This window comes from Gopherus evgoodei, chromosome 8, assembly GCF_007399415.2.
Source record: "Gopherus evgoodei ecotype Sinaloan lineage chromosome 8, rGopEvg1_v1.p, whole genome shotgun sequence".
Lineage (NCBI taxonomy): Eukaryota > Metazoa > Chordata > Testudines > Testudinidae > Gopherus > Gopherus evgoodei.
Window position 1 is genome coordinate 31,064,650 of NC_044329.1, and position 25,938 is coordinate 31,090,587.

General features: G+C 43.6%; 2 protein-coding genes across 2 annotated transcripts in view; both read left to right on the plus strand.

Annotated features, from left to right (window-relative positions):
• Positions 1–9,938, plus strand: part of SPDL1 (spindle apparatus coiled-coil protein 1) — a 58,043-nt gene extending 48,105 nt beyond the window's left edge. Inside the window, exon 12 of the mRNA XM_030572654.1 lies at positions 8,894–9,938. Within this exon, the coding sequence (XP_030428514.1) occupies positions 8,894–9,044 (151 nt within the window). The 3' untranslated portion in view covers positions 9,045–9,938. The remainder of the gene's footprint in view (positions 1–8,893) is intronic.
• A 10,324-nt stretch (positions 9,939–20,262) lies between these two features.
• DOCK2 (dedicator of cytokinesis 2) overlaps positions 20,263–25,938 on the plus strand; it is a 525,760-nt gene continuing 520,084 nt past the window's right edge. The window contains exon 1 of the mRNA XM_030573060.1: positions 20,263–20,520. Coding sequence (XP_030428920.1) covers positions 20,478–20,520 — 43 coding nt within the window. The 5' untranslated portion in view covers positions 20,263–20,477. The remainder of the gene's footprint in view (positions 20,521–25,938) is intronic.

The following is a 25,938-nucleotide window of genomic DNA, read 5'->3' on the forward strand; positions in this document are numbered from 1 at the left end:
CAACCGCCTATAGCTTGAGGCAAAGTCTTTGCTGTTTCAGCTTCTTGCCTTTTTCACCTTGTGGAAGTCTTTTATTCATTTTTTGTTTTTCCCAGTTTGTTTGTTTGTTTAATTTGTGGGGTTTTTTTGTTTGGTCCTTCTGGAGAGAGATTTTCCCCCTCCTACTTCTGGCCCTTTGTGCCAGGGCATAATTTATGCTTAACACACATGTTTAAGTCCTACCAAAGGTCTTTTCCCTGCTGTGATGGACATTTAAGTAGCCTGTGGTGTTTGGGGGACTGCCATATCCCCTCAAAATTTAAGGTCTGGGATGTAAGGGCAGGTCCAAAAAAATGTTTTATAGTTTTAGATCCAAAACAGATAGTTTTAGTGGTAGGATGAGTAACAGTTAGTTAGTTATCCCTTATCTTATTTATTTCACCAAAAAGATTTCCCTTCTTTTCTCTGTATCTATCCTCAGTAGGAAGCTAGGTTTAGGCTCCCGTAGACTGTCCCCTATTGCGTTTTGGAGACAGACTAATTCAGCATGCCTGGATCACTGGGTTTCAAACTGTCTGACTTGCAGACTTTCTATCCCCGTATCTGACGGACGTGTACAAAGCGTCTGGTGTCTCAGCAAGACCCACATTTCTCAAAAGTTTCCACATTGCCAAAACCTCATGGCCAGAACCAGGAAGGCAAGGGATCTCCAACTGAAATTACTTAGGATGGAGACCTTGGACCTTGAGTCTCAGACCTGTCCAGGCCCACAGTCTCCATCAGCAGCCTCTGACAGAGGACCTGCTGCTACCGCTCCTCACCAGTAGCACTTATCTAAAAAGACCACACAAAAGAAGGCTAAGACTTCTACTCACAGGGAATCAGCTAAGAAGCAGCGATTCCCCACCTGCCAAGTCCATCTTGTACCTATAGTACTGAGCACATTGGACTCCGAGACCCCAGGTCCTTCCGACATTGGAGCTCTAATAGAGTAAAGGACCAAAGCGGGCAAGCTCTAACTGCCTCAGAGAGCACAATAAAGCTCTCCACATCAGCACCCACGGAACCGAAGAGGCACTCAGCACCAAGCAGCACAGTGACACCACCTGTGGTGCTTGCACAGCTTGGCATAAAACCCTCAGCACCGACACCTGTAATGCGCATGGCCGCACCGCACCAGTTCTTATGTCATACAGATCTGCAGGAATCCTCAACCCCTGAATTGCTGCTCCTCAGCACCGACAGCACTCCAACCTGCTCAGTACTGAGTCCACTGTCAACTTCACCTCTCTCAGCTCCACCTCTTTCAAGTGATGAGGATGAGGAAGACAGAGGACTGTTTACACACTTCATCACCCCTCACCCAAACTGGGGCCATCCCACCAATCAAATTACCTTGCAGATGAGTGCTCTTGGTCTTGGCACACATGGGTTCTGCCTATGATGCCATTCTTTCCCAACTGGCCTTATTGGGACCTATGGGCGTAATATAGGGCCCAACACTGCAGACCTCCTATCCCATCAAGACCCACAGCTCCGCAGTCACCACCACCATCTCTCCCACCACCTTCAGACACGCATGAGGGAAGGGCAAAGGAAACAGAGAAATTCAGATCAGGAGGCCCTACCACCAGCTAACCTATCGTCTTCGTCACCCGACGAAACAATAATGCCCCCAACACAGGAAGAACTTCAAGCAGTTCCAGGACCTTTTTAAGAGAGTAGCAGAATCTCTGGACGTATCTCAGGGGGAGCTACCAGAGTCACAGTACAGTCTGTTTGGATATAATTCAGATATCCACCTCTTCGAAGATTGCATTGCCAATCAATGACGCTATTATGGAGCCTGCCAGAACCATCTGGCAGATGCCCACAATAGTGTCATCTTCTTGCAAAAGACCTGATAAGAAATACTACATTCTATCCAAAGGCGCTGAATTCCTTTTTACATACCCCACACCAAATTCCCTGGTAGTGGAGGCTATTAATGGAAGAGGAGAATCAGCACCAAGCCAAAACAACTCCTTACAACAACGACTGAAAGAGGCTAGACCTCTTCAGTCGCAAAGCATATTTGTCTGGCATTCTACAGTTCCACATAGCAAACTGTGCATCTTTACTACCCAGGTACACTCACACTGTCTTTTCAAAGATATCTGAACGTATTGACCATTTTGCCAGTTCAAAGTCAAAATTACAAAAGGCCACCTCATCGCCAGGGCCTCACTGGACTCGGCAGACATGGCTGCAGAATCCATAGCAACGTGTGTTCATGCACTGTGCATCTTGGTTACATCTCTCCGGCTTTCCCAGGGAGTTCCAGTCTACAGTGAAGGATCTGCCCTTTGAAGGCCTAAAGTTGTTTGCAGCCAAAACGGATGAGTCCTTTCACACCCTTAGGGACTCAAGGGCAACCTTAAAATCTCTGGGCATCTATACACCTGCAAATAAAAAGAAACAGGGTGGGTGTTGTACACAAAGATTCTGCTTAATGCTGTACTTGCAACCCCACAAGAATAACAAAGATGTTGCCAAACCAAGATCAATCCTCGACATCTCAGCAATCCATTCCAGACAACAATTTTCAAGGTGTGATCAAGGGCACAAGACAGAAACAGAAATAGTCTCCTGTCATTTCAGAGATAACTTGTCTCGATTTTTACCAAGTCTGGAACACCATCACAACAGAGAAATGGGTTTTAGAATTTATCCAAAAGGATTACTCCATCCCCTTTACCTCTATTCCACCTACCCATTCTCCCCTCCTCTTCCATCCCTCTTCAGAGACTTATCTCATGAGCACCTGCTGCAACGGGAAATAAATAACCTCTTACAACTCTGTGCCAAGGAACCTGCATTGCAACACCAGGGCAGGAGGGGACGGTTCGCATTGTTTTTTAACACAACAGGACTGGCAGGTGGAGACCCATCCCAGATCTACAGAAACTCAACAAATTTGCAAGAAGACAACTTTTCAAAATAGTATCACTATCTACAGTAATTCCAGTATTAGAGAATGGAGATTGTCTCTCAACCTGCAGGACTTGTATTACCATCCACCCATCATATAGAAGATTCCTGAGGTTCACTCTAGGGAAACATTTCCAATACAATGTACTACCCTTCGGCCTGTCCACCGCTCCAAGGGTTTTTTCCAAAGTTCTAGCTCTCGTGGTGGCACTCTAAATAGATGCCACATAGGGTAAAAGACTCCCTAAAATGGTGAATACAACCAAAGAACGTCTGTACGGGAGTCCCATCTGAAATGCATGCAATCAATTTCTACCTCTAATTAAAAACTCAGGCATTGGGACCCTCATGGACAATATACCATGCATGTTTTACATAAATCACCAAGGGGGGAGCACGATCATACTCCCTATTCACAGAGGCAGTACAACTTTGGAATTGGTGCATCAACCTATCAGCATCCTACCTTCTAGGATTTCAGAAAACAACAGCAGATGCCCTAAGCAGAGTTCTCACAAACCCATGAATGGGAGATTGAATACGGCATGTAGAATTCCAGGATCCAACTATGAGGATTTCTCACCATCGGCCTCTTTATAACAGCATAAAATACCAAGTGCATGCAATATTGCTGCAGAGCGGGATTGGGACACTGCCGTCTAGGTGATTCTTTCCTCATCAAATGGGATGTGCCACTGATGTATACATTCCCTCTGACCCCACTCCTAAACCAAGTCATTCACAAGACCAAGAAGAACAAATCCAGTGTCATTCTGATAGCTCCTACATGGCCCAGACAAATATGGTTTCCATATCTCCTTCAGATGGCAGTGAGCCTGCCTCGAATCCTTCCCCTAGTACCTCACATTCTATCACAATATGCAGGACATGTCTGCCACTCCACCGCAGCTTGGTTACTCCATGACTGTGGTTGAGGAAGCCTGTTCGGATGAAGTAAAAGATATATTAGTGAACAGTCAGAGAGTGAATACAAAGAAGACCTATATCCAAAAGTGGAAATGATTCAGTGTTTGGTGTCAAGATCAACAGATCTTACCAACATCTTCTCTTCTACCAAGGGTCCTGGACTACATACTATAATTAAAAAAAACGGGGCTCTCCACAGGCTTCATCAGGGTACGCTTGACAGTTCTTACCTCTTTCTATGACAGAGTGGATTGAGCCACTATATTTGCCCATCTGATGATTAAATGCTTTCTTAAGGGCATTGAGAATGCCTACCTCACAATAAGGAACGCTTTGCCCATGTGGGACCTCGCCACATACTCACTCCTCCACTTATCCATGAAGGTGGCCTTACTTATTGCCATTACATCCGCGAGAAGGCTGGGAGAACTAGGGGCAGTACTGGCACACACCCCATACACAACTTTCTTTAAAGACAAAGTTGCCTTAAGACCACACCCCAAATTCCTACCCAAAATTGCCTCCCCCCCTTCATCTGAATCAGCCCATCTACTTATCTGTGGTTTTTCCCAAATCACATGCCGACGGAAGAGAGGCATCACTCCCACATGCTGTTTGTTCATTTAGAAAATCTCCTACTATTTGTTGCTGTAATAGCTTCTCCTATTGGTAGTCTCTATTTTGCGATAGGATGTATCCACCTCTGTTATCAAAACTCTCATCTACCAGTCCTAATGAACTCTACCAGAGTACTTTGGACATTAGTAGGCTTCCTCAGTGTCCCTATTGTTAACATTTTGCAGAGCAGCAACTTAGGCGTCAACCCATATATTCACAAAACACTATGCCTTAGAGCAGGCTTGCACAACATGCGGCCCGTGGAGGCTCACTGTGCGGCCCTCAGGGGGATTGTAAATCCTGCACACACGGCGCTCTGCGGGCAGCCCAGAGCCCATTGAATCCCGGCCGTGGCTCGGATTTAAAGGGCTCTGGGCTCCCTGTGGCTGCGGGCAGCCCAGAGCCCTTTGAATCCCGGCCACGGCTCCAGTGACCAGGCTGGGGCTGGGATTAAAAGGGCTTGGGCTCCCCTCAGCGGCAGGAGGTCTGGACCCTTTAAATCCCTGCCCCAGCCCCGCAAAGCTCCGGGTTCCCCCAGCTGCTGGAGCCCCAGGCCCTTTAATTTGCCCCTGAGGGCTCCCAGCCACCTCTTCAGCTAGGAGCCCCTGGTTGATTTAAAATCAAGTATCACCTCTCCATCCCCAACCTTCCTTTTTGGCCCACAGCTGTTTTGGTGGGGCGACGCTGAGGAAGGAGGGTTTGTTTCTGCAGGCTGGGCGTCCCTGGGGAGGGGTGTTTCCGCGGGGCCAGGAGGTGCTGGGGGAGGGGTGGGGGGATTCTGCGAGGCCGGAGGGTTTGAGCCCTCAGCTGTTTTCTTTGGAGTAATGTGGCCCTTGCCACTTTACAAGTTGTGCAGGCTTGCCTTAGAGCAACAATCAGCTTCGGACACTTGCTTTGGACTGAAGGTGTTATCTGCCATACACACTGCAACTCTGAAGCCCCTCCTCTTCCCCCCCCCCCCCACTGCGGGGCACTGCTCAACAGTCACCTAAAGTGGAGCACCCACAGGGACACTCCTCAAAGAAGAAAAGGTTACTCACCTTGTGCTGTAACTGAGGTTCTTCGAGATGGTTGTTCTTGAGGGTGCTCCACAAGGCCTCCCTCCTCCCCTGTCCTTTAGAGAAACTGTATGAAACTCCAGGGTAGAGAAGGAACATAGGGACGGTTGACTGTGGACCACTATGTAACCACTCGGAGCAGCACTAGATGGCAGTGGCACATGCCCAACCGGGTGCTGCTACCACAAATCTCCAATTACATGCGCAGGGTATGAAGACACCTAAAGTGGAGCACCTGCAGGGACAACCGTCTTGGAAAACCTCAGTTACTGTACATCGTGAGTAACCACCTCATTTGCAGAAAGAATGAAGGGCCAATGTATTTCTCTGCAGTAGTTGTCAAAGTGAGTTTTGGGTTGTATTTTGACCTGTTAGGAAATAACTGGGGCACAGTCCCCCACTAGAGCTCTGTCCATGTCTACTAAAAGATGTTCCCAGAGCAGAAATCTGCAAGGCTGCAACTTGATCTTTTCTTCAGACCTTTGCCAAGCCTGATGCCACCTTACTTGCTTCCAGAGATGACCCTATCTTTGGTGATGCAGTTCTCTCAACAGTTATTGACTTGCCTTCCCGCTACCCGCCACCCACCACCTCTTTAAATTACTGCTTGGAAGTCTTCTATGGGGAAGTGCCCACAGAGACATGTACTTGAAGAAGGATAAGTTACTTACCTTACAGTAACTTGTTCCTTTGGGAGCTCCACCTCCCTCCTTCCCCTCTGCTGTGAAGTCTCTGGCTTTATTACTGAGTGGTGGTGGGCATGCACCTGCATATTATTCCTTTTGTTTGGATCACAAAGAGTTCTGCGCAGGTGTGGCCTGCAAGCACTACTTTGCATTTTTCTTTCAAGAACGTATGGGCACATGCATCCTATTGGGGGACAAAAACCATCTAAAAGAATTCAAATTGCTGTAAGATAAGAAATCTCTCCTTTGTTAACTTGTAAAGATTACAGAGGGAGCCTAGCTCTTGGCCTGCAGTTTTGAGGCTTACTGAAAGTGAGAAATGAGTGTTGTCAGGGACTTACGTGCAGCATACCACAACTGGTGAGAATTTTATGCCATTATATTTGGTGTAAAAACTAAGCAGTGTGATGTTTTGCAGATAGATGGGGTCGGGTGAGGACTCTAGAAGTCAGGTTCATGTTCCAATAAAACAGGGGTCGGCAACCTATGGCACACGAGCCGATTTTTCATGGCACGCGGGGTGGGCTGAGCTGCTCGGCCCGCCGCTCTGGGGTTCCCGCTGCTGGCCCCTTGCCAGCCAGGGTCCCACTCAGCACCCACTGCTGGCCTGGGGGAAGGAACCCCAGGCTAGCAATGGGCTGAGACCCCAGCTGGCAGGAGCTAGTGGTGGAAACCCCAGAGTGGCGGCGGGCTGAGCTGCTCAGTCTGCCCCGGCTCTGGGGTTCCCGCTGCTGGCCCCTTGCCAGCCGGGGTCCTGCCGCTGGTCCCACTTAGCCCATCTGCTGGCCTGGGGGAAGGAATCCTAGGCTGACAGCGGGCTGAGACCCCAACTGGCAAGGACCTGGTGGTGGAAACCCCAGAGCGGTGGTGGGCTGAGCAGCTCAGCCCGCTGCCACTCTGGGGTTCCCGCTGCTGGCCTCTTGCCAGCCGGGGTCCCACTCAGCCCAGCTGCTGGCCTGGGGGAAGGAACCGCAGGCTGGCAGCAGGCTGAGACCCCAGCTGTCAAGGAGCCGGTGATGGAAACCTCAGAGCTTTGGCAGTCAGCCCCCTGCTGCTCTGGGGTTCTGGCTGCTGGCCCTTTGCCAGTAGGGGTCCCCTCAGCCCCACTCACCTTGCTTCCAGTTGGAGTTCCAGCGCAGGCCCCCTGCCAGACAGGATCTAGGCTTCCGGCCCTGCTCAGCCCTACTAGCCGCCAGCTCCACTCACCTCAGCTGCGGATCAGGGGTTCCAGCCACTGACCTTCTGCCAGCTGGTTATCAACTTATAACTCAGAAGCCTGTTTGCAGCTTAAAGTATCTAAATAGGTGCCACCAGACATTGGTAAACTCAGCCAAGAAAAGCAAGGGCAAGGATCACGCTAAACTAATAAGATCTGAATTTTAATTTAATTTTAAATAAAGCTTCTGAATCATTTTGAAAACCTTGTTTACTTTACATATAACAGGAGTTTGATTATATATTTTAGACTTAGAGAGAGACCTTCTGAAAAACATTCAAATGTGTTACCAGCACTCAAAGCCTTAAATTAGAGTGTATACACGAAGACTCGGCACACCGCTGCTGAAAGGTTGCCGACCCCTGCAATAAAGCTTTTCAAGTCTCCAGAATTAGATTTCCTTACCCAAATGTGTGGATCTTATGCTGTTCCTCCCTTTCCATGGCAAGTGATCTGACAACTGCAGCACTTGTTTATATGGGAAAAAAGCTACCTATCCGTTCCTGATTAATACATTACATATGACTATAAAGTGGCAAAGTTATAATTCAACTATTGTATTGTAACAGACAAAAATATAGGGCCAAACGCTGCACAAACAATTCCCACCCAGTCTCTCTGCAACAGTAGCCTCTGTCCTGACGGTCATGAACATCTTTAAAGCTCAATCAGTTTTTATTCACTTATTTGGGCTCAAAGTTTATCATAATTTGCCAAAGCTATGTTTTTAATCTGTCTGTAATCTAAATGGGGCGGGGGCAGGATGTTGGCTGCCACACTGTAAGGTGTAAGACACCTCCATTAAGACACAGGTACAACTTCAAGCTACAACTACACAAGTTTTCAAACTGCATAATATTAACTAATTAAGCTAACGATTATAATTGATTTTTACAAGCTTGTCAACTTTCAGCACCAGACATGTCACGTTGAGTCATACTGCTTGTAATTTATTTCCAACACACACAAGGAATTATTCAGTTATTCTCTAATAGGTCTTGTCCATCATATGGCACTGGCCCTTCATTTACTGCTGCTATATAGCCATCTTCAATGCAAATGGTTTTCCTATTTTTCTCCTGGAACTTGTGCTTTTGTGTGTGACTTGTGCTCATTTTTTTTGTTCCATGCATGGCATGATATTGTTTCCATGCTGATAAAACCAGTTACCATCTTCAATCATCAATTTCAAACTGGTTCAGTAGATCAAACAAATTGGAAACCAAAAGTAAAGATGGGGAACATTGTGAATTCAGAACAGTTTTGATGTTTTTATATTTTCAAATCTTGTAGTAAAAATACTAGCTGACCTCACTTTCTCTTGTGGATAGGGCAATTGGTATTCCATTTTGGTGCTTGATCTAAGTTAAAATGAGACCCTCAGCCTTGATTTTCTTCTTTAATTAAATATATATTTAGAATGGATGCTTTGCCTGTAGGTTAACAACTGGATCCAGACTTGAAACTGTGGAAAATGAAGACCTGAATGAAAAAACAATTAAGCCTGAGAAGAAAACACGAAAAAAAACATACACTACATTATATGTGTCTTCTAAACTAACTCCTGAAACACAATGTCCTCAGCAATAAAACTCAGTTTTTCCAGAGCAAATCTGGAAACTTAGTCTTTTGCCTTAAAGATTCTGTTGTGAAGCAATGAATACGTAGTATACTGTTTTTAATGTACATATACTTTGCATTTTAAGAAACCTGTGTTTCTGCCTTCTGTTTCATGAACAATTATTAATATTATGGCTTGTATTATGCAGGGCTCTCACCATTCCTATTTGGTTAACCTCAGAAGTGCCACAAGAATAAATTCTCTTCGGTAACTTGACTCAAAATGTTGTCCCATCCTGAATTTTAGTTAGGACCCTAATCATTAGTTGCTTTGGGTTTCCAAAAGTGTAACTCAGTTCAGAATGACTAGAGTTGACTATGGACATCCTATGAAGCTATGTAATAAATACAGATGTAAACTGAGTAGGACTGCTAGTGAATAAAATATTGTGATACTACACTGATGGAAGGGAAGATGCAGAGAGAACAATAAATACCAACATTGTTAAATTCCTAAAGGTTGTTTTAATTGGGCACCTTTCAAAGCTACATTTTCCCCCAATGTGTAGCAATTTCTGATTTTCGGTGCACCCTATATACTTAAATCCCACATTTAACACTTTCTTTAAAAGTCATATGAACAGGGAGTGCTTTTGAAATGCTAGAAAGAATCTTATAAATGTGCCAGCAGTTAAAATAAACCTTGCTTTACTCCTTTCGAAGGTGCCAATAAATGTTGCTTAGTTTTCTAAATGTAAAATTCTAAAAAAAAAAAAAAATATATTCAGGAATTTTTTTGTAATATGTGTGTAAAAACTGACTAAGTACTAAAAGTTACTGCTCTTAATGTAATTACTTTTTTCTGTTAATTTTGTTTGTAGAATACGAAACATGTAAGCTTTCTGTAACAATAAATGGCTTATTGCAACTTGCACGTTGTACTTGGGAATAAATATGCAGATAAGGTGCAGGTTAATTCTAATGGATGTTTGTGTTCCCAGTTAAGACTTCTAAACTACTTAATTACATTTGAAGTATGATGATTGCTACAGTTGCTCTGGTTCCCCCTAGTGGCTAATTTAGCCCATTCAATTTCTTGCCAATAGCCTTTGTACCAAAGATTTTTGAAAGTCTTAGTTGGGAAATTTATTCCAGTAGTTTTTACCCACTGATAAACTTGTTGAGTAAGTCTTTATGCACTTGTGCCCTGATTTCCCCTACCCCCTCAGCCCCCTGGCATTAATCCCCTGAAACTTCCATTGAAAACTCTGTGCACCAAACTGGAAATGTAAACCCTCCAAAATGTGGGTGCCTGAAGTTAGTTAGGTTCCTAAATGTGTTCAGCACTTAAACCAAAGTGGATCCAAGTTTTTGTGCTAGTTGCAGGTAATCAACTCTTTAGAAAACTGAGGTGACTAAAATCAAAGGTAAACTTATTACACAGCATGAGTCTTAGCCAGCAATAGAACTTGGCCATTGATGTACAATCCTGTTGTACTTTGAGCAGTTCAATTAATTTTTAGCTTGTGTTGTACTGATGCCCTTGTTTAAAAAAAAAAAAGAGCCTGAAAAACAGAAAAAAAAACCATGCCTTGTGCGTATCTCAACCCTGGTAGAGCTGCCCCTGCCTGGACACTGACCAGGCTATTTGTGTCCCTCCACACTGGGCCTTGTTGAGCTCTTAACCTTCCTTTGAACTGAGTAGGCTGTATCTCTGTCTTTTTCCTTGGTCTCCTGGTGCACTTCTTGGGCACAGACTGTTACCCTTTCACAGAAATGGGACCACATTGACCAGCTGCCCCCGGACAAGTGGTAATTCACCATATGTTCTATCAGAGTTCCAACCTGGTGGGTGCTCTGGGTTTACAGTTCAACTCTTTGGTGATGTGTAATAGGTATAGTACGTAAAACACGGGTTTTGCAAGGGTTTAAGTACAATTACATTAGATTGAGGCAAATAATAAAATCTTACATTCATTTCCCTGCCTCGGTTTCCTCATCTTTTGAGAGCTTTCTCTGGGCTTAAGTCCAAGTCCTTTTCAGTGTCCAGGATTCTTCTGTGCCTTATAGCTTTTTTGAATCATGGAGTCTGTCTTCTACAGGTCAGCGTGCTTTGCTTTTGGCTGATTCCACAGTTAAAAACACTTCCCTATGTCAGAACCGTATGCCCCTTTTGTTTCTCTCACCCACCCTATGAAATTGTTGAGTTTATAAATCCTAATACAAATGTCTGATTCTACCTCTGAGAGAAAATTCCAGGTCCCAAAACCTATCACCCTACAGAAAAGTTAGAAAAATTTGCTTCCCAAAGGCTACAACCTTCCTATTGTTACAAGGTGATCAAATTCAAATGGAAGTTCTACAGGTTCATTCCATTGTCATACCTGAATTTCAGTCCAAAATGGAGGTAAAACAGCAGAAGGCGGCAAGCCCCATATTCAAAATGGACTTCACCATCTTGCACAGTCTGATATCAAACAGAATTCATAAGCTATATATAAAGTCCCTAAATTATTGTGGCCACTTGAACAGTGGCTCAGGGTAGCTTCTTAAAAATAACCTCAGACCATGGGCTAGATCACCTTTTTGTGGGAAACGAGAATGAAAACCTATGGACTAGGAGGCCTGCCTTTCAGATATAGAACTGCAGAGTATATTGCACATAAGGACTGAGATGTATTGTCAAAGCTGTGCTGGTAAGTTTGCATTCACATCACTTGTATGAATACTAAATCCAAGGAGTCATAAATTTCTTTTTAAATCTTAAATTGATTTAAAGTTTATAATTAACTTGAAGTGGCTCTAAGTAATTAATCCCTACAACCCCTTCCCACCCTTGCATACTACTTTAGTGCTGCTATTCTATTTTTAAATTCTTGAGCCACTGCCATTTGGGGATCCTTAGAACTTAGCAGGTAAGTGATGGCAAAGAAGGGGAGTGTGTCTCTGATGTTGTTTGATAGCAGTAAATTGGTGACTTTAGCTCACATCAACCTGCTTTTCTTGGTCTTGTACATGAAAACTGTGTCCGTGATTTTCACCAAAGGAAATATTGACAACTTTTGGTTTTATTTGACTCTTCAGAGTTCATCCATGTAAAAGATTAGTTTCTTCCCCCCCCCCCCCCCCCCCCGGGCTTTTCTTTCTAAAATAATCCAAAATTCAGTTCCGGAATGTTAAAATACTGTGTTAAGCAAGTATAAAATCAAAGGTAGATGTGCTGCCTTAGAGTAGAATTAGTAAAATTAGTAAAAATATTAGTAAGACTTGCATGGATGATGTACAGCAAGAGCTAACAACTGCCTTCCAGTCATAACGCTGTGTCTATTTCATTTCAGTCTTGATCCATAAATGAGTGCAGGTTTTTATTGCCCTAAACCAGTGATTTTCAACCTTTTTTCATTTGCAGACTCTTAAAAAAAATTTTAAATGGAGGTATGGCCCCCTTTGGAAATCTGAGACATAGTCTGTGGCCTCCCACAGGTTCATGGACCACAGATTGGAAACCACTGTCCTAAACCTACTGTCATATTTGAGGTCAAGGGGGACAGGGCATCTAATTGTTGATAGCCAGAGAAAATGTGGTTTAAAACTACTTGTCACAGCCTATACATACAGAAATATTAGCTCACAGTTTTCTGAATCGTCTATTCAAATAGCCAATTCTTACCCAGAAAAACCCGATAGCCTCCAGAGAAGAGTGACACTTGCAAGGAGTTCCTTCTGTCTGATTCTTGAATGAACATACTTGAGGCTGTTCCAAATACTTACCAAGGAAAATCTTGGCAGGCAAAGCTGGCATGTTACTACTAAGAATTAAAATAGGTTAAATTCTTCATATGTGAAGACTAAGTGTGAAAGGCTAAACATACAGGACTTAGAAGTCTGCATTGGTCAACTGCCTCCAATATTGCTTTCATCAATACAGTTTTCTAAATTGTCGGCTAGCTTAGTGAATATTTTATACTGATACTTAAATAGCAGTATTGCTCTTCCCTGCCAAATTGATTAATCCAGCCAATACACTTTATTCCCAGTTGGGCATCTTTACCAAACAGTATATTTCCAAGCATCTTTGAGTCATCCTTTAGTGTTACTGTTCCCATATTCAAAACTTATTGATTGCATGACAATTTCTACTGTAAAATGCTGCTTTAGTTTTAGATGCTACTTAGATTGTTCTATGAATAAGTTTGGCCATCTTTTTTGTGATGCTGCCAAAAATGTCAGATCCCCCTAGAACCAAAGTTCGAAAGATATTTTTTTCATCCACGGTTCTGCTTATTCAAGTCAAGTGTTACTCATACTGTAGTACTGCAGTACAGGGCCCCTCAGAGGGGGAGGGAAAGTGGGGCAATTTGCCCTGGGCCCCGCAGGGGCCTCAAGAGTTTTTCGGGACTCCTGGAGCAGAGTCCTTCACTTGCTCCGGGGTCCCCGGAGCCGCTTCTGCTCCGGGTCTTTGGCAACAATTTGGCGGCGGGGGGTTCTTCCAACCCGGGACCCACTGTCGAAGACCCCAGGCCCCGTGAATCCTCTGGGTGGCCCTGCTGCAGCATAAAACTTGACCTACAGTTTAGTGCCAAGCTGATTTGAAATACAAATTAACTTTCACCTTAGGTACGTACTTCTGTAACCATAAGCCAAATAGCAAAGTATAATATAAATTTATAAATATAAACTTCAAAGAGCTGGGAAATCTTTCTTGGGATATATAATATTGATGGAAAAAAATATTTGTAAATCAGATCAGCTACTTTTTTCGCACTGGGAAGTAATCCTTGTGCTATATTATAAGACAAGTAGCTGAGGAATTGTTCTGAGACAACTACTTTATTACATTATTTTATTAATATTAAAATAATTCTTAAACTTGTATATGTGGTTAGTTAACTTTAAGATTGAGTATATGTTTTTATCAGTGAGATACTGATCTCTATCTTGACATCTTGGATCCCTGACAAAGCTACAGAATATGAAGATTTTGGTTTAATTTAAATATTTGAAGATTCACTTTGAAGAGGAAATAAATGACTTTAGTTAATACCAGAAGCAGAACATCCTGACCACAAAAAGCTGACTGAAAATCAAGTGCCTCTTAAACTATGATAAAGTAACCAGTTTCATACTTGCCATGTCACTTTTGAACAAGCAGAACTTAATCCTTGGGATCTTTGATGACATTATTTATATTGCTATAACCCTTTTTACAGAATCATAGTTAAGTGGGCGTGACTTGAAAAATGAAGACTTATTTTGGTAAACTTAACATTGGAGCATAACTAGATATTGCATTACATCTCGTATGTGTATGTCTGAGTTATAATTATAGTATGCATCTGTTGGTTCTGGCTCCTACTAACCTTATCCTTCACCAGAGAGTGGTTCAGAGCTGTAGGTATTATACTGTATCATAGCAAGGTTGCGCTTTCCAAACATTCTTTATAAGTTGAAGCTGCCTGCCCTGTAAATAATCTTTTTTTAAATTGAGACATTGTACCCAAACAGTTAGTGGCTTTAAACTTAGCCCTGGTCTACACTACAAGTTTAGGTCGAAATTAGCGGCGTTAGGTCGATTTAACCCTGCTCTCATCTACACACCCAAGCCTGTTTTGTTGAATTAAAGGGCTCTTAAAATCGATTTCTATACTCCCTGACAAGGGGTTTAGTGCTAAAATCAACCTCGATGGGTCGAATTTGGGGTAGTGTGAATGCAAATTGACAGTTCCCAGAGGGCAATACCATCTCAGATTGCTCCACTAAGGTAGTCGCTCTGGACAGCACTCTCAACTCAGATGCACTGGCCAGGTGTACGGGAAAAGCCCCAGGAACTTTTGAATTTAATTTCCTGTTTGGCCAGCATGGCGAGCTCATCAGCACAGGTGACCATGGAGTCCCAGAATTGCAAAAGAGCTCCAGCATGGACCGAATGGGAGGTACTGGATCTGATCACTGTATGGGGAGAAGAATCCATGCAGGCAGAACTCTGTTCCAAAAGACAAAATGGCCAATATATTTGCCAAAATCTCCAAGGGCATGATGGACAGAGGCTACAACAGGGACACACAGCTGTGCCGGGTGAAAGTTAAGGAGCTGAAGCAACCCTACCAAAAAACAAAGGATGCAAATGGTTGCTCCAGGTCAGAGCCCCATACATGCTGATTCTATGATGAGCTGCATGCAGTTCTAGGGGTGGCCCCTACCACTACCCCACCACTGTCCGTGGACACTGCAAGGGGGAAGTTTCATGCAACAGGGATGAGGATTTTGTGGATGAGGAGGTTGAGGATAGTGCACATCAAGCAAGTGGAGAATCCCTTTTCCCCAGGAGCCAGGAACTGTTCATCACCCTGGAGCCAATACCCTCGCAATCTTCCCAAGGTGGGCTCCTGGACCATGAAGCTGGAGAAGGCACCTCTGGTGAGTGTACCTTTGTAAATATAATACAGAGTTTAAAAGCAAGTGTGTTTAATGATTAATATACCACACCAAGCTAGTAGCAAGTAGTCTGGAATCATTTCAGCACAAAACATTGCAGCGAATGGGCCTGGGCTTTGGTGGCATTCAAGGAACATTCATTCTTTATCTCTCTGTGTTAGCCTAGGAGAGTGATATTGTTCATGATCACTTGGTTGAAATACAGGATATTTGTTTAAGGGGACATTCAGAGGTGCCCATTCCTACTGGGCTGTTTGTCTTGGCTGAAAAGAAATCCCCTCCGCTGTTAGCCACATGGTAGGGGGAGGCCCGTTCATGCTGAGCTGTTCCCGTTTGGCTAACAGGGATCTTCCCTGATACTAACCACATGGTGTATGTGTGTGTGTGCGTGAAGCGATCATCCCAGAGAATTGGAGCTGGGGGTGGGTTGGATTGTGCTGCACATTCACCCTACAGAAGGCTGGCATTCAATAAATTTTGAAGTGCAGTGTGGCCTTGTCCTTCTCTCCTCTCCTCTCCTCATCTACCACCTCACCTGGTGCTTCCCTCCTCACCCACCCCTCCCAGGCTTCCTTTCAAGTTTCCCCTCTATTCGTATAATGAATTAATAAAGAATGCATAATTTGGAAACAATAATGACTTTATTGCTTCTGAAACCAGTGATTGAAGGGGGAAAGTTGGTTGGCTTAAGGTAAGTAGAGTCAACCAAGGGGATAGATTTTCATCAAGGAGAAACAAACAGAACTGTCATACTGTAGCCTGGCCAGCCATGAAACTGGTTTTCAAAGCTTCTCTGATGTGCAGAGCACCCAGCTGTGCTTTTCTAATCACTCTGGTGTCTGGTTGTGTGTAATCGGCTGCCAGGTGATTTGCCTCAATCTCCCAGTCAGCCATAAATATCTCCCCCTTACTGTCACAGATATTGTGAAGCACTCAGCAAGCAGCCATAACAATGGGAATATTGGTTTCGCTGAGGTCTAACCTAGTCAGTAGACTCTGCTAGCGAGCTTTTAAATGTCCAAATGCACATTCTACCACCATTATGCACTTGCTCAGCCTATAGTTAAACAGCTCTTGATTACTGTCCAGGGTGACTGTGTATGGCTTAATGAGCCATGGCATTAAGGGGTAGGCTGGGTCCCCAAGGATAACTATAGGCATTTCAACATACCCAACAGTAATTTTCTTGTCTGGGAAGTAAGTTCCTTCCTGCAGCTGTTCAAACAGACCAGAGTTCCTGAAGATGCAAGTGTCATGCACCTTTCCTGACCATCCCACATTGATATCGGTGAAACGTCCCTTGTGATCCACCAGTGCTTGCAGCACCATTGAAAAATACCTCTTGCGGTTTACATACTGGCTGCCAAGGTGGTCCAATCTCAAGATAGGGATATGCGTTCTGACTGTTGCCCCACCACAGTTAGGGAATCGCATTACAGCAAAGCCATCCACTATGACTTGCACATTTCCCAGAGTCATTACCCTTGATAGCAGCATCTCAGTGATTGCATTGGCTACTTGGATCACAGCAGCCCCCACGGTAGATTTACCCACTTCAAATTGATTCCCAACTTATCGGTAGCTGTCTGGTGTTGCAAACTTCCAAAGGGCTATCGCCACTTGCTTCTCAGCTGTGAGGGCTGCTCTCATCTTGGTACTCTTGCACTGCTGGGCAGAGGAAAGCAAGTCACAAAGTTCCATGAAAGTGCCTTTACACATGTGAAAGTTTCGTAGCCACTGGGAATCATCCCAGACCTACAACACTACATGGTCCCACCAGTCTGTGCTTGTTTCCTGGGCTCAGAATCAGCGTTCCCCGGCATGAACCTGCCCCATTACCACCATGATGTCCAAATTGCCAAGGCCTGTGCTTTGAGAGAAGTCTGTGTCCATGTCCTCATCACTCTCATCACTGTGCTGCCGTCGCCTCCTCGCCTGCTTTAGCAGGTTCTGCACATACTACAGGATAATGTGCGAGGTGTTTACAGTGCTCAAAACAGCAGTGGTGAGCTTAGCGGGCTCCATACTTGCCGTGGCATGGTGTCTGAAGGAGAGCAGGAAAGCAGAGTTGCAGTGGAATTGGATGATGACAGATGCCATGAGAATAGATATTTATACAGAATAATGAGAGGACCTGCGAGGTGGATTCATGGTACCAGGAAAGCAGAATTGCAGCAGAAGTGGTAGAGAATGACGGTTAGCACCACACACATTTCCCAAGGAAGAACACATGTACCCAGGAGCATATGACAGACAACATGGAGAAATTTGCTATTGAGACAATAACAGAAGAGCAGAGTTGCAGTGGAAGCGGTGTATGACGACGGTTATCAGTCCTACTGCACCATCTGCTGACAGAGCCCCCAGGACAAAACAGCAGCATTGTCAGGGAGGTGAGCTGAGCTGAGTGGGCTGCATGCTTGCCGTGGTATGGTGTCTGCATGGAAAAAAGGTGCAAAACGATTGTCTGCCGTTTCTTTCACGGAGGGAAGGGCGACTGATGACATGTACCCAAAACCATGCACAAGAATGTTTTTGCCCCATCAGGGTCCTCTAGTTCAAAATAGCGAAGCACTTTAATATTCCAAAATAGTGATATACTTTAATGTCACAAAAGCACAGCTCAAGAAAACCATGGATTTTTCCCAAGTACAGCCTGACCATACAGTCCATGCTCATAACTCCCATTGACTGAACTTTAAGTTTTGGGCATGCAAATATCGTATAATCTAGGTGTTCAAAGTTGGTTGGAGAGCAAGATACAGATGACCTATGCCATGAAGCCATAGAGCTCAACCAAGAATTCCAATGGGTGGTGGAGACTGCGGGAACTGTGGGTTAGCTACCTACAGTGCACCGTTCCGTAAGTCAATGCAAGCAATGGTAGTGAGGATGCACTCCGCCGACTTAATGCACTTAGTGTGGACATATGCAACTGACTGTATAAAATCAATTTCTAAAAATCGACTTCTATAAAATTGACCTACTTTTGTAGTGTAGACATACCCTTAGTGCCTAAGAAAACCAATCCTCTCTAGAGTCTCCTGTCACACTCTAGAAAGCCTTTTTGGGAGGACCAACGTAAAGGGTCAAATTAAGAATTCCTGGGCATTCAGGTCCAACAAAATAGAGAGAGGGGATGGCTAAATACAACAAATTCAGTGAGACACATCATGAAATTTTTTATCACTGGTGTAAATTCAAGCTAATATGAGTTAGGTAATGGATTAATTTGCTCCATTAATCTAAACTGGGGATGATGAGTTGCACACTATAAATGCCCACATACAAAGAAGGGCTAAAGATTTCTCTACAGAGGTGGAAATAACAGACTGGCAGTTGCGTGAGGGGAGAATTTCAGTGGCTTAGAATCCCCTTTAATGTAAATTCCCATTTCTGTATATCAAATGCTCTTTTTTTACTGCTAAAATAAGTGGTCACTTGGGAACTTCCATCACCCTTCTGAAAATACTCTTTTTCATAAGCCTGCACCATATATGGCTTGAATTAACAACAAAACAAACAGAACTGAAACACTCAAGTTTGCAGACAGGACTGATGTTCACAAGCTAACACTAAAGATCTGTTGTTGCTCCACACTGTCTTCAGTAAACTGAAGCTTGGATTGGCAATGTCTGTGCCTGCATATGTGGTCCGTGGATGAAATGAAGATTGAAATCGCCAGGATTGTCAGTGCAGAATGTCATACCTGCATTAGAGCTACTAAATTTTTCAGAAATGTTTAAAAGTAAAAAGTGGGTGCAAAGAAATCTTGTAAAGAGAATTTATCCCACTGAAAAAACTTTGGAACATAACTTCATCTAAAAGATTCTCTTAAGCCTCTGTCCTTGTATAATCATAGAATATCAGGGTTGGAAGGGACCTCAGGAGGTCATCTAGTCCAACCCTCTGCTCAAAGCAGGACCAATCCCCAGATTTTAACCCCAGTTCCCCAAATGGCCCCCTTCAGGATTGAACTCACAATCCTGGGTTTAACAGGCTAATGCTCAAACCACTGAGCTATCCCTTGCTCCCTAAGACAAGCCAAGAGAGAGAAGTGAAGGTGAGGCTTCATGGCATAGGTCATCTGTATCTTGCTCTCCAACTAACTTTGAACACCTAGATTATATGATATTTGCATGCCCAAAACTTAAAGTTCAGTCAATGGGAGTTATGAGCATGGACTGTATGGTCAGGCTGTACTTGGGAAAAATCCATGGTTTTCTTGAGCTGTGCTTTTGTGACATTAAAGTATATCACTATTTTGGAATATTAAAGTGCTTCGCTATTTTGAACTAGAGGACCCTAAGCAACTAGCATTACTGTTTACTACTTACTGCTCTAAATCTTACATGAAAGATTTCAGACCTCATCCATCCTTGGATGCAGCCACATTTTTGCCCTTGCTATGTCTATGCTGTGAAACTACTCTGCAGGACAGGGCTAAAACATGGCAGTTCCCATATAGTTAAGTCACATCTTGTGAGGCCAGTTGGAAAAATCCAAGGCTGTAGCACAGTATGGGAACGGAGACTTGAACTACAAGATTCAAATGTTCAGTGTTGAGAGTTGCAATATTATAATCAGGTCATACAGCACAGTAGCCTTCTACTGTAGATGGGACCAGGTCCAGAGCTGAAAGATGCGTGGTAGAAGGCAGTGTTTGGCGAGACTCCCTTTCCATCTTGTCTGTTCACATATTATTGTCATTTTCCTGTTGCTAAGACACCCACTTCAGGTCACCCCTCCCCCACAATAAGCGTGACTTTTTGGTAGTGACTGACTCAGTTGGGAGAGAGTTAGAAAAGAGGAAGGAAGCAGGAGCCTCTGCGAACAGCAGCAAAGTGCACAGAGCAGTAGCAGCTGCGTTAGTCAGCCCCAGTTTCCTCCCAGGCCATCAGTGACTAGAGCCGGGTAACAGATTTGACTTCCAAGAGCCTCACTCGCACCATTGCTGCAGTACACTGCTCACATTCAGTGGCTTTGCTGGGGGCTGGCATCCTCTGAGACCTGGAGGACACACATGCAATGGCGCCCTGGCGCAAGACTGAGAAGGAGAGGAGCGGCGTGGGTATGTAACATAGCAGACTGCCATTTGGGTTTTGCCCCCTCTCAGTTTTCAAGCAGGATGTGGGCAGGTAATTGCTGCAGTGAAATGAACTCCCTTCCCTACCATGTTCCTGCAGTGCCTTGTGAAAAAAAAAACAGAAATTCTGCGTTAACACAAACCCAAAGGGGAGCTTGCAGGGAAAACTTTGTGTTGCCTACTTGAGATTTTTTTCACCTCACTCTTCGCCGCTGCTGGGAGAATCAGGCTGCCACTCTAAAAATGGTAGGGAAATGCTACATATTCAAAGTGACTAAGGCCAGGGTTTTCAGGGTGTCAGCATGTAGTAAAACAAGGAAGTATTTAGGGTGCTGCTTGAGGAACGACAGGGAGTTGAAATGGGTAAACAGACTTCCATGTCAGGAAAAGTAATGCATGTGTTTATTGGGGAAGGGGGTGAACCCCTCACTTGCTCTGAGAGTGGTACTAGAAAAGGAACTAATAAATAAGAATGAAGTTCTTCTGTTGGCTGGAGGGATGACCTCTTCCATCTGTGGTTTCTCTGATTAAATAGAGACTGGCATTCTTCCTGGAGTTAACAGGAATTTTGGAATTGTGCTAAATTAAACTCAAGAAAACCACAATAATCAAAGTTGGAAGAGAAGCACTCAAAATTTGTCCCTTGAGCACCTTCCACTAATTAGTAACAAAATATTTCTCTCGCTCCCTTGGGCAGACTGCTATTGCTAGCAAGGAACCTTAAGTCACAGTAAAATACACATTGATGCATACTTATATACACAGCACCATAAGGATTTTTTAAAATTAAAAATAAAAAAAAGACAAACCCAGGAGAGAACAGAGTACTTCAAAGTACACATCATAAGTGCTGATAGTTACATGGAGTAAAATGATTATTACTTTCCTGGAGGAAATAATAAAAGCAAAGTAATTTCTCCTTGTTTAATTTCCATGCACAGAAGTGGTAAAATTGTGAAATCTAAGTATTCTGTACTGGTGGTAATTTCCATTGCAAAACCAAGGGGCTAAGATACTTGATTTTCTGTTTCAGTGGTAAGGGGGCGGGGGACAGAAAGCAGAAACATGTAACTTTAATTTTGAACTTCTGTGTTCTGGCAAGCTGATCATCTGCCCTATAACAGCTGGATTTGTGTAAGATGTGGTGTCTTAATGTCCATATGTTGGTAATCAGAGTGTACTGCTTTAAATATAGAATTTAAATCATTTGTGTATAAGAAAACAATTTAAGTGCTCAGTCTGTGTTGAGCTTTTTTGTAGACAACACTCTGATTCTGGGCATGCTCAGTTTCTTTTCTGTGTAATGCTAGTCAGAGTAAATAAAGCCTATTAAGTAATAGATTCTTAAGGATGGAAAAGACTACTAGATCATCTAGTTTAACTGCCTGTGGCCATGCATTTCACCTATGTACCCTTACATTGATGCCAACAACTTGTGTTTGACTGAAGCATATCTTTCAGAAAGGCACTCAGTCTTGATCTAAAGAAATCAAGAGATGGAGAATCCACTACTTTCCTTGGTGGTTTATTCCAAAGGTTAATGACGTTCACAGTTAAAAATGTTTGCCTTGTTTCTAATTTGAATTTGTCTGGCTTCAGCTTCCATTCATGTGGTCACTGAACACGCATTATAGTTTTAAGTGTTGCATGTAACTGCAAGAGTCTTTATAATATTTGCTAGCTGTACCACAGCAGCGATTTGAATGCCAGAAGCACTGTTCATTATCTGAAATAACCCATCCTTTTTAGTGCATAAAATAAAAAATGCTTTCTTCAGCAAAGGTTTCTGGTTCAATTAATATATTAGTCTGTATAAAAGCTGTATCTTTACTGAACTGATTTATCCACAAATATAACTGCACACAAAATCAATTTTTTTTCAGTATTTACAGTAGGAAGGGTTTCTAATGTTAGTCAGTCTACAGTTGCTCCATGACGGTTGCTCGGGTTTGTGGTCTGAATATTTAGCTGTGTAACTTTTTGCTTAATGAATTAGAATCCCTAGCAATTTGCCATCATGAACACTTTATATTGTTTTAGCACCTTAAACACATTAGCTGAAGTTTCCTTTAGAAAATAACCAAGGCAAGTGACCTTTTAAAGAAAAATACTTTGATAAGGCTAAAAAGTATGTAACTAGTTATTATTGTTGAAATTATTCTGTTGACATTTTTCTACTTTTAGTACAAGAATAAAATCTTAAGTGTCAGTTTGACAAAATGAATGTCTAGGCAATTAAATTACAGGTGATGCAATAATAGTGTGTTAGCTTTTGTTTAGTTCTGTCTTGTATCAACCCAAATAACTAGGGTTGTCTCTGAAAATGACAGAAAATCCTTTATTGCCTAAAATGAAACAACACCTGTTAAGTATCACTTTTTTGAGTTCAAGTTGTTGGCTCTTCCTCAAATCTGTTATCTGGGCTCATGACAGGGCTTGGAATTGAAGAAGCACGTTAGAGAGGTGAATGATGAAGTTATGGCTGATTAGACTGCTAATCATGTTTGAAGTACTCATGCGTCACCTAATTAAAGGCAATGGGATTATTTGCATTGCATGCAAGGTATTCCGCAACTTGACCTACTATAGGGACCAAATGAGTAAACTGCAACCTTGAGAGTGGGGTGGTGGAGTATGAGTGGGGGGAACACATCAGTACAGCTGAGAGAAAATTAGTTGATTACTTATACATACAGTGCACATCAGGGCAGTAACACACAACTTCAGTAGAATAGGGTGAAGATAATGGAAGAATTTTTTGATGAGATGTAGCTATTTCATATTTGAAAGTTTAGCCGTGTTAGTCTGGATCTGTAAAAGCAGCAAAGAATCCTGTGGCACCTTATAGACTAACAGACGTTTTGGAGCATGAGCTTTCGTGGGTGAATACCCACTTGATCAGATGCATGTAGTGGAAATTTCCAGGAGCAGGTATATAAATGCAGGCAAGCTAGAGATAATGAGGTAGGTTCAATCAGGGAGGATGAGGCCCTGTTCTAGCAGTTGAGGTGTGAAAACCAAGGGAGGAGAAACTGGTTTTGTAATTGGCAAGCCATTCACAGTCTTTGTTTAATCCTGAGCTGATGGTGTCAAATTTGCAGATGAACTGAAGCTCAGCAGTTTCTCTTTGAAGTCTGGTCCTGAAGTTTTTTTGCTGCAGGATGGCCACCTTAAGGTCTGCTATAGTGTGGCCAGGGAGGTTGAAGTGTTCTCCTACAGGTTTTTGTATATTGCCATTCCTAATATCTGATTTGTGTCCGTTTATTCTTTTCCGTAGCGACTGTCCAGTTTGGCCGATGTACATAGCAGAGGGGCATTGCTGGCATATGATGGCATATATTACATTGGTGGACGTGCAGGTGAATGAACCGATGATGGTGTGGCTGGTCTGGTTATGTCCTGTGATGGTGTTGCTGGTGTAGATATGTGGGCAGAGTTGGCATCGAGGTTTGTTGCATGGATTGGTTCCTGAGCTAGAGTTACTATGGTGCAGTGTGCAGTTACTGGTGAGAATATGTTTCAGGTTGACAGGTTGCCTGTGGGCAAGGACTGGCCTGCCACCCAAGGCCTGTGAAAGTGTGGGATCATTGTCCAGGATGGGCTGTAGGTCCCTGATGATGCGTTGGAGAGGTTTTAGCTGGTGACTGTATGTGATGGCCAGTGGAGTCCTGTTGGTTTCTGTCTTGGGTTTGTCTTTCAGTAGGAGGCTTCTGGGTGCACATCTGTCTCTGATGATCTGTTTCCTTATTTCCTCGTGCGGGTATTGTAGTTTTGAGAATGCTTGGTGGAGATTTTGTAGGTGTTGGTCTCTGTCTGAGGGGTTAGAGCAGATGCGATTGTACCTCAGTGCTTGGCTGTAGACAATGGATTGTGTGATGTGCCCGGGATGGAAGCTGGAGGCATGAAGGTAGGCATAGCAGTCGGTGGGTTTTCGGTATAGGGTGGTGTTGATGTGACCATCACTTATTTGCACCGTGGTGTCCAGGAAGTGGACCTCCCCTGTAGATTGGTCCAGGCTGAGGTTGGTGGTGGGGTGGAAGCTGTTGAAATCCTGGTAGAATTTTTCCAGAGACTCCTTCCCATGGGCCCAGATGATGAAGATGTCATCAATGTAGCGTAGGTAGAGAAGGGACGTGAGTGGACGAGAGCCGAGGAAGCGTTGTTCCAGGTTGGCCATAAAAATATTGGCATATTGTGGGGCCATGCGGGTGCCCATAGCGGTGCCACTGATCTTGGAGATATATATTGTCATCAAATTTGAAATAGTTGTGTGTGAGGATAAAGGCACAGAGCTCAGCTGCCAGTTGTGCTGTGACATCATCAGGGATACTGTTCCTGAGAGCTTGTATTCCATCTGTGTGTGGGATGTTCGTGTAGAGAGTCTCTACGTCCATGGTGGCTAGGATGGTGTTTTCTGGAAGGTCACCAATGCATTGTAGTTTCCTCAAGAAATCAGTGGTGTCACGGAGATAGCTGGGAGTGCTGATGGCATAGGGTCTGAGTAGAGAGTCCACATATCCAGACAGTCCTTCAGTGAGAGTGCCAATGCCCGAGATGATGGGGCGTCCAGGATTTCCGGGTTTGTGCATCTTGGGTAGTAGATAGAAAAACCCTGGTCGGGGCTCTAAGGGTATGTTGATTTCTTTCGGTGTTAGTGTAGGGAGTGTCATGAGAAGATGTTGCAGTTCCTTAGTGTATTCCTCAGTGGGATCTGAGGGAAGTGGCCTGTAGAATTTGGTGTTGGAGAGTTGTCTGGCGGCCTCCTTTTGGTAGTCAGACCTGTTCATGATGACAACAGCACCTCCTTTATCAGCCTTTTTGGTGATAATGTCAGCAGACCTTAAGGTGGCCATCCTGCAGCAAAAAAAGTCAGGACCAGACTTCAAAGAGAAACTTCTGAGCTTCAGTTCATCTGCAAATTTGACACCATCAGCTCAGGATTAAACAAAGACTGTGAATGGCTTGCCAATTACAAAACCAGTTTCTCCTCTCTTGGTTTTCACACCTCAACTGCTAGAACAGGGCCTCATCCTCCCTGATTGAACCTACCTCATTATCTCTAGCTTGCCTGCATATATATACCTGCTCCTGGAAATTTCCACTACATGCATCTGATCAAGTGGGTATTCACCCACGAAAGCTCATGCTCCAAAACGTCTGCTAGTCTATACTATTGCAGTTTGACCAAGACAAATTGAGAGTGAGTGTGAATAAGGGAAAAGAAATACTAGCATCATAAGGTACTAGGTGAGAATGGCACAGACCACTACCTGCTTATTTAAAGTATGTGAAGGTACTTCACTGGCATTTGAGAGCAGAGGATAAATGTACTGTACATATACTTGTTTAAATAAGGCAGACAAGTGCTTTATAGAGTAGTGAAACGCTGCTGTATTGCAGCTT